The following is a 12,987-nucleotide window of genomic DNA, read 5'->3' on the forward strand; positions in this document are numbered from 1 at the left end:
TCTGCTTGGTTTGGACCACAATTAAATTATATGTTGGAGACCTGTATAAAATGTCAGCCAATTCGAATAAGAATTGCGCCCTTTGTGGGCTCAAGAAGTAAAATAGAGAGATCGATTTATATGGGAGCTGTATCGGGCTATATACCGATTCAGACCATAATAAACACGTATGTTAATGGTCATGAGAGAATCCGTCGTACAAAATTTCAGGCAAATCGGATAATAATTGCGACCTCTAGAGGCTCAAGAAGTCAAGATCCCAGATCGGTTAATATGGCAGCTATATCAGGTTATGAAACGGTTTGAACCATATTTGGCACAGTTGTTGGATATCATAACAAAATACTACGTGCCAAAATTCATTCAAATTGGATAAGAATTGCGCCCTCTAGAGGCTCAAGAAATCAAGACCCAAGATCGGTTTATATGACAGCTATATAAGTTTATGGACCGATTTGAACCATACTTAGCACAGTTGTTGAATATAACAACGAAACACGTCGTGCAAAATTTCATTCCAATAGGATAAGAATTGCGCACTCTAGAGGCTCAAGAAGTCAAAACCCCAGATCGGTGTATATGGCAGCTATATCAGGTTATGGAACGATTTAAACCATACTTGGCACAGTTGTTGGATATCCAACAAAACACGTCGTGCGAAATTTCATTCCAATCGGATAAGAATTGTGCACTCTAGAGGCTCAAGAAGTCAAGACCCAAGATCGGTTTATATGGCAGCTATATCAGGTTATAAACCAATTTGAACCATACTTGGCACAGTTGTTGGATGTTTATATGGCTTTATATGGCAGCTATATCAAAACATGGACCGAAATGACCCATTTACAATACCAACCGACCTACACTAATAAGAAGTATTTGTGCAAAATTTCAAGCGGTTAGCTTTACTCCTTCGGAAGTTAGCGTGCTTTCGACAGACAGACGGACGGACGGACATGGCTAGATCGACATAAAATTTCACGACGATCAAGAATATATATACTTTATGGGGTCTCAGACGAATATTTCGAGTAGTTACAATCAGAATGACGAAATTAGTATACCCCCCATCTTATGGTGGATGGTATAAAAACGTTACAAGATTATGAAGTTATTTCGGTTATTGCTAATGGTGCTTTGGAACTTGTTTTAAAGTTCGCAACAAGGAAACAGGCGGTTTATATGTTTGGAAAGGTATAGACTATGATGAGTTAAGCGAGTCCCATAAGGAATCGCTAATTTCAGAAACATGTATGCTGCAGCAGCTCCAACATCCCAACATTGTACAATACTATCATCATTTGATTAATCAAGAGGCAAAGTCTATTTTCATCGTAATGGAATACTGCGAAGGTGGAGATTTGTCCAAGCTGATAGCCCAGGCATAGGCGGAAAATAAACGATTTGAAGAACGTTTTATATGGCGTACGCTTTTCCAAATTTGTCGTGCTCTTCAGCTGTGTCGCAACAAAATAAAAAATAAAAAATGGTACAATTCTGCATCGAGTCATAAAACCAGCCAACATATTCTTAGACATGGAAGGAAATGCTAAGCTAGGTGATTATGGTTTAGCCCGCATGCTTAGACGAAATGAAGCGTTTGCAGAATCATTTGTAAAGGGTTCCAAATACGATCATAAATCCGACGTTGAGCCGTGGGCAGCTTGATTATTGAAATGTGTGCTCTCCGCCCACCTTTTAATGGAAAAGAAATTCCTCAATTTTCCGCTAATATTTCATGCACCAATATTCCCAAAATTTTTTCGAAAGATCTCCAGGAAATAATTGCGTGCATGCTGGATGTTGAACAAAGGCCCAGTATTGGGTAATTACTAGGCATCGGACACTAGTGCGTAACATCATCGGTTTGGGCAAAAAATTTCCTCGCCTAATTGACATAGAGAATGTTGAGCAGATTTTACATGTGGTTACAAATGAAACTGAAGGTTGGTGTAATTTGGAGTACAGCCGACTACGAGACTTCTCCAGTACTACGTTTTCGGAGCAAAACAGTTTTCATGAAAGATGCGGCCAAAGAAGTCTTAGTATTACTGGCGTTTTCACACCAGACTTAAGGGCAAAACTTTTTTACTCTGCCAAACAAAGGATTTTCCCAATTAATTTTAAGCTACAAGTGTCCGATCCGGAATTGTATGAAACCATTCGAAGACAAGAGTATGCCATTATAGATGAAACCATAAAACTTGCCACGAAGGAGTGTGATGAAAACTCGCCATATTTTTGATAGCGTAATTCAAGACCGACTTCATGCACTACGTGCCCAAGAAGTTTTGCTGCAACAAAAAGAAGAAACCCTTATCGCAAGAGAGCAACAATTGAATGAGAAAGAAAAACGTTTATTCGCGTACGAGCAACGTTTAGTGGCAAAGTATAAGGCCATTAACGAAGAACAATCTATGAAAATGAATTGCACTACTCGACCACCTAAAAGTCTAACCGAATCCTGCCGCATATCGTTGACAAAATTTGAAGTTAACCCCGGAATGCCACCACCCATACCACCGAGGAAACCTATAAGTCACGATGAAACATATTGTACTATAGAGCTGAACGATAGTTCCTTATTACAGCAACCTACGGTGGCCAAATTGGATTTGTCCGCATTGCCAGCCCGAAAAGCCTTTTCCGCTTTGCGCAAAGTCACTTTTCAATCACCCAAAAAATGTATTACCTACGATATTGATTCCGAAACGAGTAAGGTAACAGCTCCTCCTACTACAAATCAAATGCAGACAAGTGTATCGAGTAAAGGAAGCGACGAATCGACTGAGAGTTCCTCAACAACATCGTCATCAAAACATCGCCGTAAATCGATTCTTTCTCTTTTTGGTTTAAGTCGCAGAAGTAAAGAGGTTAACAATCATCCAATGAAAACGCGGACAATTCCATCCAAAGTCCCACCCAATGCTATCCAAGATCGGATAATATTGAGAGAAGAATGTGTTCTTTCCAAATGTCGGACTACAGAATTGACGAATATTTGGACCAAAGAACACAAAAAAACAGCTTTCGAAATGTTGGCCGCATTGAATGCTTCTGGTCGTTTCGAAGATGGGTCCAACAATGCAAATATTGCTCCCCGTCATAAAATACGTCAATCGGTGCGTGAACGCGGTACTTTACAACGTAATCGTATGCGGCGCTCTTTACATCGTACATACATTGCTTCAACAACAGCAAAAACAAAAAAACCCCTTTAGGGGGTATATATATACCCCATAGGGATGTCCAGAAGCGTTTGCCCCAAAAAAGGACATCAGATTCGTGTTCGTGGGGTCAACCCACATCGACATACCAAATTTCAGCGATATCGGAGATGCGCCCTATAAAGTGAAAAGGACAGAGGACTGCCGTCAATAAACTTGGTTAACTAGAAGGCTTTCGGGTCGACGCAATCAGAGTTAAGAACGTGGACTACGAACGCGCATGGAATAGCGAAATGCTCGGTAGGACGATGAAAATCCGGATTGTGAGAAGACGAGGCTATTGCTGAAAGGAGGTAAGCAAGAGGTCAGTAAAGCTTTCAGTATCATAACAGGACACATAGGACCACGAGCTCGGTTATGCAAGATCGGTGCGGCAAGTGACAGCATGTGGGAAAAATGAGACGTTGGGGCATTATCTATGCCATTGCTTGCTTTTCGCCCCTAACAGACACGGCACTTAGGTGGACTCAATACCAGATATAAACCAATTAAGGGGAGTGTATGGAAAACGATTAGGGATTTTGTAAGCAGCACGGAATTCCTGACTAAAATCTTCTTTTTCGAGGTTACTTTTTATTATTTTAAGAGCACAACAAGCCGATTACTGGTTTAGATGTAAGTCCATAGTGGCATGGAACGGATTAATATCCGCACCCTCTTTTCAAACTATCCTATGTGATGATAAAAAATATCTTGTTTTTAATTTTCTTATTTTCAATAATATTGTTTTTTCAGTTTTAATTTCTATGTGCAACAAATTTTTATAATATAACGTGAGGAATAATTTCCAAATCACAAGAGCAAATTTTAATTCCTATAAGAACATAGTCTAGCATATTCGTCCAAATACGTTTTAAAGAACAATCTGTTCCGGTGGTCCATTGTACGATGTTGATAATGCGCCATTAAAGAGCGCCGCATACGATTACGTTGTAAAGTACCATGCAATATTTGCATTGTTGGACCCATCTTCGAAACGACCAGAACCATTCAATTCGGCCAACATTTCGAAAGCTGTTTTTTTGTGTTCTTTGGTCCAAATATTCGTCACTTCAGTAGACCGACATTTCGTAGGTAATACATTTTTTGGGTGATTGAAAAGTGACTTTGTGCAAACCGTGAAAGGCTTTTCGGGCAGACAATGCGGACAAATCCAACTTGGCTACCGTAGGTAGCTGTAATAAGAAACTATCATTCAGCTCTATAGTACAATATGTTTCATCGTGACTTATAGGTTTCCTCGGTGGTATGGGTGGTGGCATTCCGGGGTTTACTTCAACGTTGCTCACGCGCTAATAAACGTTTGTCTTTCTCATTCAATTGTTTCTCTTTTGCGATAAGGGTTTCTTCTTTTTGTTGATGCAAAAATTCTTGGGCACGCAGTGCATGAAGACGTGTTTGGCCGCATCCTTCATGAAAACTGTTTTGCTCCGAAAACGTAGTACTGTCAATTAGGCGAGGAAATTTTTTGTCCAAACCTCATCGGTTACGAAACTAGTGTCGGATGCCTAGTAATTACATCAATACTGGGCCTTTGTTCGTGTTCAACATCCAGCATGCACGCAATTATTTCCTGGAGATCTTTCGAATAAATTTTGGGAATATTGGGGAATTTAGCGGAAAGTTGAGGAAATTCTTTCCCTTTGAAAGTTTGGCGGAGAGCACACACTTCATTAATCAAGCTGCCCACGGCCCAAACGTCGGATTTATGATTGTATTTGGAACCCTTTACTATTTCAGGGCTTATATAGTAGGGCGTACCAACAAATAATTCTACAAACGCTTCATTTCGTCTAAGCATGCGGACTAAACCATAATCACCTAGCTTAGCATTTCCTTTCATGTCTAAGAATTGGCTGGTTTTATGTCTCGATGCAGAATTGTGCCATCTTTTATTTAATTGAGACACAGCTGAAGAGCACGACAAATTTGGCTGCCGGTTGTACGTACCGGATTGACCCGATGAAGTCCTTCATCGGCAAGGGCTGCCGCCTCAGTGTACGACACACTGCTACAACAACAAAAAATTTGGAAAAGCATACCCCATATAAAACATATCTCAAAGCGTTTATTTTCCGCCTTTGCCTTGGCTATCAGCTGGGACAAGTCTCCACCTTCGCAGTATTCCATTACGATGAAAATAGACTTTGCCTCATGATAAATCAAATGATGATAGTATTGTACAATGTTGGGATGTTGGAGCTGTCGCAGCATACATGTTTCTGAAATTAGCGATGCGTTATGAGACTCGCTTAACTCATCATAGATTAACTTATAGACGATGTTATAATACTTCTAAGGAGTAAGGATCCGAACGAACTATGCAGAAGGGCAGAAAGGGTTTTGCATATGACTGAGTTCGTCTTTCTCGCGAACCTCAAGCAAGCATATCTGTCTTCTCTAAGTAACACTGAGACTTCTGTCGCCTCGATTATGCCGCGATGGTATGAGCTGCTCCCATCCTCAATCCATTCTCTCATCGCCTTAAGTCTCTTAACCGCAGTTGCTGCCTCACACTTAATCTGTATGTCAATGGTCGTATATCTAGAATAGTCTCCAGGCGAAGAGGATTCCGATCCGATACCTAAGATGAACCGTGAAGTCGAGTGGGTTCCGTCAGTCATTGAGCTAGAGCTAGAGGACAGAGTGGGCCTGGGGTCTACATTGAGGACCCAGGGACTGTGATCTGTTTCAGACTGCCTGACCATAATACGGTCCTGCAGGCGGAGATCGGGGAGATCACGGAATGCGTGAAGTGGTGTGGTGCTAACGCGAGGACGTCGCGGCAGTAAAATTGCCATAAGGGAAATAACATCCAGGACGATAAGGTCAAGAACAGTCTTGCAGTGTAAGGAGATTAACGCCTTCTCTGAGGATGGCAAAATCCGAATCGTTTGGTGCCGGGCCATAACGGAGTAAGGGGAAATGAAAGAGGAGACGATTTGGCGGTGAAGGCTAGAGGATTGCCGTCAATACACTTGGTTAACCCGAAGCATTTCGGGTCGAAGCAGTCCGAGTTAAGGGAGTGGGCGATGAATGCGCATGCAACGTTGTGGAACAGCGAAAGGTCGGTAGGACGGCGAAAATCCTATGGAGGGATCCAGATCTTGAGAAGACGAGGCTATTACTGAAACGAAGTTAAATGGATGTCAGTATAGCTATTGGTATCATAACGGGACACATAGGACAACGATCTCACTTATGTAAAATCGGTGCAGCACGTGATAGCATGTGTAGGGCATGCGGGGAGGATGGTGAGAAGTTGGAGGATTTCCCTTGTCTTTGCCCGGCTTTCGCTTCTAACAGATACCGGCACTTAGGTGGAGACACAATACCAGACGTGAACCAACTTAGGGAAGTGGTATTGAAAACAATAGAGGATTTTGTAAGCACCACGGAATTCCTAACATAAAATATTCTTTTTATAGGTTACTTTATAGTTTTTAGAGCGCACAACAAGCCGATTAATATCTGCACTCTCTTTTCAACCTAACCTAACATATCCTATTGCAGTGAAGAGATTTGTATGAAAATAAAATCTATCCAGGGCAACGAAATTCTGGATAAATTACCAGTGCGGTATTATGTAGAATATCTGTTATCAGGATTGACATGTTATGTACAGCGGTCAAAAAAAGTATTCATCATTAGCAAAATTGATAATAAATTCACTTATTTTGGGTAATTGAAGAAAATTTAAAGTAAACAAATAATACAGTTTTATGCAATAGTTTATTTTTCGTAATATGTTTTAAAATAAATTCAAAAAATAAATTTAATTAGCGCAAAAAATGCAATTTTATATAATAACACCAAAAACAGAACAAAAAAAGTATTCATCATTGATGTGCTATCATCAAAGTCAAATTCAAATATTATTTGGGAATCCCCCTTTTCTGTTTTATTTAGTAAAGGAGGCTTTGCCCTTGACAGCAAATATTTAATTTCATTGAAAATATAGTTTTTGTCAAAATGGGTCGTAAGCAAAACGAGGTTTCTGATGAGGTAAAAGTTTTGATAATAAAACACCACAGGAATGGTTTAACTCAAAAAACTATCAGTGAAATATTAAATAGACCACGATCTACTATACAATCCATCATCAGAAAGTGGACAGAAACGAAAACTGTTGACAATAAACCAAGATCTGGTCGACCAAAAGCACTTTCAGTTGGAGATGTGCGTTGGCTAGTGCGGCAAGTTCAGAAAACTCCGAAGACAAATGCGACCATTCTTCGTAAAAACACTATGGAATATTTAGGGAAGGAAGTTACTACACAAACAATTCGAAATACACTCAAAAGGCATAGTTACAGAGGAAGAACTGCACGTAAGAAGCCCTTTATAAATAAAATAAACCGAGTGAAAAGGCTAAACTTCGCAAAAATGTATGTAAAACAGCCCGAATCATTTTGGAAAACAGTCATTTTTGCAGACGAGAGCAAGTTTAATCTTTTTGGGTGCGATGGAAAGGTCATAGTGTACAGAAAACCAAATTCAGAGCTTGAAGAACGAAACACAGTTGCTACTGTAAAACATGGTGGAGGTGGTTTAATGGTTTGGGGGTGTATGGCGGCTTCAGGAGCGGGAAATCTTGAAATTATTAATGGAGTAATGGATCATAAGTATTACATTGACATTTTAAAGAGGAATTTAAAAGATAGTGCTGTAAAACTTGGGCTTGGTAATAACTTTCAATATTATCAAGATAATGACCCCAAACATTCTGCTTTAAATACCAAGATGTGGATGCTGTATAACTGCCCCAAAGTCATTAAAACTCCTCCTCAAAGTCCCGACTTGAACCCAATTGAACATCTTTGGGAACATCTCGAACGCAAATTGAGAACGCGCAATTTTTCGAGCAAGAGTCAAATGCAACAGGTGATAATGGAGGAATGGACTAATATAGACCAAAATATAACCGCTAAATTAGTCCAATCGATGTCAAACCGTTTAAAAGAAGTTATAAGACGCGGTGGTCGAATAACAAAGTATTAATTTTTTTTAAATTATGTTATTTATTTTTTTGTTTTTTTGCAATGATGAATACTTTTTTTGTTTAATTTTTTGTGTTCAGCTGTAAAATGGCCCTTTTTGTTCCAATAAATACTATTTTTTTCTTTAAAAACAATGAAATTGTGTACATATATATCACACAAGCACTACTGCATCATTAGTTTAATATGTTTTTATTCCAATTGTCTTTTGTAGACTTAATAAAAAAAAAACATTGAATGATGAATACTTTTTTTGACCGCTGTATGTGATTGGTTAATTAATAAAATTAAAACCAATTATTTATATAATTGCATGTACAAATCTTAAAACATTTGACTAGACTGTTATGCCCACATAGGGTTTGCATATTTTAGTTATAAATTGTACAGATATGTGCATTTTATTCCTCTTATTGTTTGGAACTGGGGACTTTTATTGCGTTCTTTTTTTGCTCTTCACGGCTTATCTATTCAATACTAAAATAAAACCATCGAACGCATGGCGAAACAATAAAAGGTTGGCCCATTTGTACAACAAACGCAAACACAAACACAATAAAGAAAATTTGTGTGCGTGTGTATACGTGAGCTGAGAATATGGGAGATAGAAGATAATAGCAAAGAGAAGGCAAAAAAATCTGACATCTTAATACCGTCAAACCTGGCCGTCTGTTAATAGCTGTTCCCATGAGACCACCTTTTTAAATCCCATTCGCATCGAACGCTTGTCTTCAAGATATAAAAGTTGATATCTTCATATCTTGCTCAGAAGCTGGATTTACATAACAAGCGAGGCATTTATGCGTGAATAAGCAATATGATGCACCCTCATGCGTTCTTTGGGTTGAGTTACATACCATGCGTCATTTGCTGCACACGAATTTCTAAAAATCAGCTTATGTAAGTTCCAAAGTTAATTTCAATGGAAATTGGCAATGATGTGGTTTAAAATGATTTTAATAAAATGATTTCTCTACCCATATTCAATTTATGTCTTTTGCGCCCTGAAACGTGTTCAACGTTGAAAGTTGGTTAACTTATTCTGTCAGTTGCGTGCGTGCATTTGTAACTCACACAATACTGTGGCGAAACATTTAAAGTTTTCTCATTTGTACAAGAACCACAAATCATGTGGTGCAATCCGCCAAAAAATTTGTGTGCGCGTGTATATACGTGTGCGTACACGAGCAGAAAATATTGGAGAAAGAAGATGACAACAAACAGGATGCAAACGATCTGACATCTTAATACCGTCAAACCTGACCATCTTTTTAAATGTGCCTTGACACAATGCAAACATACCTATTTTAGTTTTTTCTGACATACACGCGTAAGCACGCATGAGTGCAGCGCGAGTTTTGTAAATCCCCCAATAGATATCAGTCTACAAAGAGGAAATTTTCTTTCATTAATGTAAAGATTGGGTCTCATAATCTTTTGTTCATAAATGTTACGAAAATTTTTATTATATTAATGGAAAAATCATAAAAATTAAAACATACATTTTCATTCGTAGTTGCAAGAAAAAATTCTTGGACCTGATTTGGACCGATATTCCACACATAAGCAACAAAACAATGTTATAATGATGAAAATACAAATATAAAACACATTTGCAAAAGATAAGCTGTAAAACATAGTTTATTTCTAAAACTACTAGTTTATTTCTAAAACCACATTTTACGGCATTTGCCACTAAAGGTAATTTCGTTGGGGTAGTTTTTTATTGTTGTGCTAATGACACTACCTCTTAGTTGTACCATGTGTCCAAATAGAACACCTTTTTAAGATTTTAGAAAAATATCACAGATGTGATATCAAGCCTTTGACATTTATATTTACTGCAAAATCTAAAAAATAAAAAAAAACAATGTATTGAGCTGTTCGCATGAATTCGGCTTGTAAGTGCATCCTAAGATAGCGTTAGGACCAAGATATATTCATTCACAGGTATTAGCAGTTGCCCAACAACAAAATATTGAGTACACTATTTGTCAAAATCAGTGATTGGTGCAACTCTAATTTTGTGTATGTTACTAGTTCGCGCCATTTTTCGTTGTTTGTGTGCAATGGTTCCTAACTATAATACACACACAACCAAATCCCGTTGATAGATATTGCACTTCCGAAGAAAAAATTGTACTCAGCTGTTTACGGTACTCTACCTGGTGACACTATCATGGTTAGGCCGACGATATGTCAATGCATTGCAATGCGCTTAAAGCGCAGTATGCAACTCTGGCGAATTTTTCGTTGCATAAAACCCGTTTATACCAAGATATATTCATTTACAGGTAGTGGCAGTTGCCCAACAACAAAATATACACACACAACCAAAACTGCTTGACAGATAGTGCACTCCGCGAGAAAAATTTTATTCAGCTGTTTACGGTACACTATCTGGTAATTATATCAAATATTATAAAATCGCTGATTAGTGCAACTCTGATTTTGAGTATGTTTCTAGTTCGCGCCACTTTTTGTTGTTTGTGCGTGTTATGGTTCTTAACTATAATACTCGCACACAACCAAAACTTGTTGACAGAAAGTGCACTCGCGAGAAAAATTGTACTCAGCTGTTTACGGAACACTACCTGTTAATGATGTCATAGCGGCAACCGAAAATTTCACTAGAGGTGCATACTCAGCATTAAACTTATTTTGATGTGGAGTTTGACGGTTGTTCACGTGAAAAGCCGAGTAGAGTACCAACCCTATTAAGTCACCAACATTATTTTCAGAGAATCAATAATTGATATAAATAATAGAATAATTTGTAAAAGATTGAAACGAAGTGATTTTTGTGTGTCTAAATCAGTCTTTATTATGAGCGATTGGGCTAAATCACAGAAAAATCAGACGAATAAGAATATAGAGAAAATGTCCGATGACGCATCTAAATTTTTGGGTGGCATTTTGGGCGACATAAGTTCCAGGTCCGCATATGCACAGATTGGTATTGGAGCAGCTACAGGATGGGCAACCGGCTTTGCTACAATGAAAGTTGGCAAGTTTGCAGCTTTTGCCATAGGAGGTGGAATTATACTAATGGAGATTGCCCATCAGGAAGGTGTCATTGAGATTGACTGGTCAAAGATAACTCGAAAACTAAACAAAGTTACCGACAAAGTTGAGGAAGCTGTTACCGGCCAAGAAAGATCATGGGTGGATAAAGCAGAACGTATGGTGGATCGCAAATTGGATCTCGCCGAGGACTTGATTAGAAAGAAAACTAAGAAAGCAAGAAAATGGTATAGTTCACTCATTGGAGACGAGAATGGACCGAAAATAAATGACCTACACATCTTCCTAACTGCTTTCGTAGGAGGTGTTGCATTGGGCATTGCAAGTTCTTAAATCAAGTAGTGATCAGTAACTGGATTAATGTTACACGATAAATGTATGTTGAATTCATTTGTTTTTCTCACACTTATGTTTCCCCTTTTTCTACATTAATTTATGATTCTTAATTTTAAAATGATAATATATATTTATATTCTATGTTCGTACTATTTTTAAATTTTTATTCTAATATAGTATTAAATTGCGTTAAATAAAAGCGAAATGAAATTAAATTATGTCGCTTTTATACGACAGGAGGACTTTTAATTGACAAAATAGAAAAAGCTGGTTGTATAACACTCTTCGCAACGAGAAGTTCTAAGGCATTATTAGAAGAAACGATTAATTTTTTCTACTCATTTATATGTGGACCTAAACAAACTATAAGTTCACGATATTGTTGTTGTAGCAGTGTGTTGTATACTGAGGCGGCAGCCTATGCCGATGAAAGATTCCTTCGGGCAATCCGGTACGTACAACCGGCTGCTATGGGATTGAATAAGTTCACGTTGTTGTAGCAGTTTATTGTGTTCTATCTTTCGACAGCTTGATTCTGTTGAGTGTCAAGACCCAGGAACTCTGCGACTAAGATGGGGTGCGTCCACAGGGATCTGGGTCTGAGTCGAGTGGGTCTGGCCGGGCCGTTAAACAGGTGACGTGTATCGTGCGGTCCCTGGTTACAATCGGGACATACATCTTGCACGTCAGCATCAATCCTAGCTCTGTGGGAATTGAGGCGGCTGCATCTGCCGGAACGTAATTGAGCCAGAACTACTCTGATTTGCCGGGGGAGGTCGATTTCTTCAGGTGCAATGGGTGGCGGTCGTTCTCCAAGGACTACATTCACCCGGTAGCCAATTACCGCATCTGCACCGTGTCTGCATGAATGTTGTTTAGATCCGCTTGATATGCCGCTTGATCTAGAGTTTCTCTCTTGTAGCGCTGAACCTCACGCTCTAGATCATGTAGATCTACCTTAAGGCTTCTGGGCGGTGGATATCTATCCACAAGATTATGATTTGGATGGTTTCTGCGATAACAGCCCAAAAGGTATTGCTTGCACAGCATGTAGTTATGTCTTCGCACTGATGAGAACTGAGGAGACAGCCCGTCGCAATTCGGAGGGCGGCATTCTGACAGATCTGAATATTATTCCACTGCGTGTCACAAAGTTGACAAGACCACACTGGCGCTGCATAACCTACCACAGACCGGCCAATTGCTTTGTACATGGTCAACAAACTTTCTTTGTCTGCACCCCAAGTGCTGCCAGCAAGTGACTTGATGACCTTGTTTCTACTTTTGACTTTATCGCAGATTGCTGTGGCATGTGGGGAGAATGTGTAAGAGCTGTCAAATGTGACGCCAAGTATTTTGGGAAACTTGATGATCGGAATCATTTCTCCATCAACCATCAC

General features: G+C 39.0%; 1 protein-coding gene and 2 pseudogenes across 1 annotated transcript; 2 read left to right on the forward strand and 1 right to left on the reverse strand.

The window, feature by feature from the left end:
• The first annotated feature begins 1,019 nt into the window (after nucleotides 1–1,019).
• Nucleotides 1,020–4,186, forward strand: LOC106095755 (serine/threonine-protein kinase TAO3-like; annotated as a pseudogene).
• Nucleotides 4,023–9,358, reverse strand: LOC106095749 (serine/threonine-protein kinase Nek2-like; annotated as a pseudogene).
• A 1,361-nt stretch (nucleotides 9,359–10,719) lies between these two features.
• Nucleotides 10,720–11,802, forward strand: LOC106095764 (FUN14 domain-containing protein 1). The gene has a single exon (XM_013263090.2). It carries the CDS (start codon nucleotides 11,054–11,056, stop codon nucleotides 11,582–11,584), a length of 531 nt encoding a protein of 176 aa, XP_013118544.1. The 5' UTR covers nucleotides 10,720–11,053; the 3' UTR covers nucleotides 11,585–11,802.
• Nucleotides 11,803–12,987: the final 1,185 nt, after the last annotated feature.

This window comes from Stomoxys calcitrans, chromosome 4 (genome assembly GCF_963082655.1).
Source record: "Stomoxys calcitrans chromosome 4, idStoCalc2.1, whole genome shotgun sequence".
Lineage (NCBI taxonomy): Eukaryota > Metazoa > Arthropoda > Insecta > Diptera > Muscidae > Stomoxys > Stomoxys calcitrans.

Excerpts from the sequence above, each read along its gene's own strand:
- LOC106095764 (XM_013263090.2), top strand. The coding sequence starts at position 11,054 with ATGAGCGATTGGGCTAAATCACAGAAAAATCAGACGAATAAGAATATA.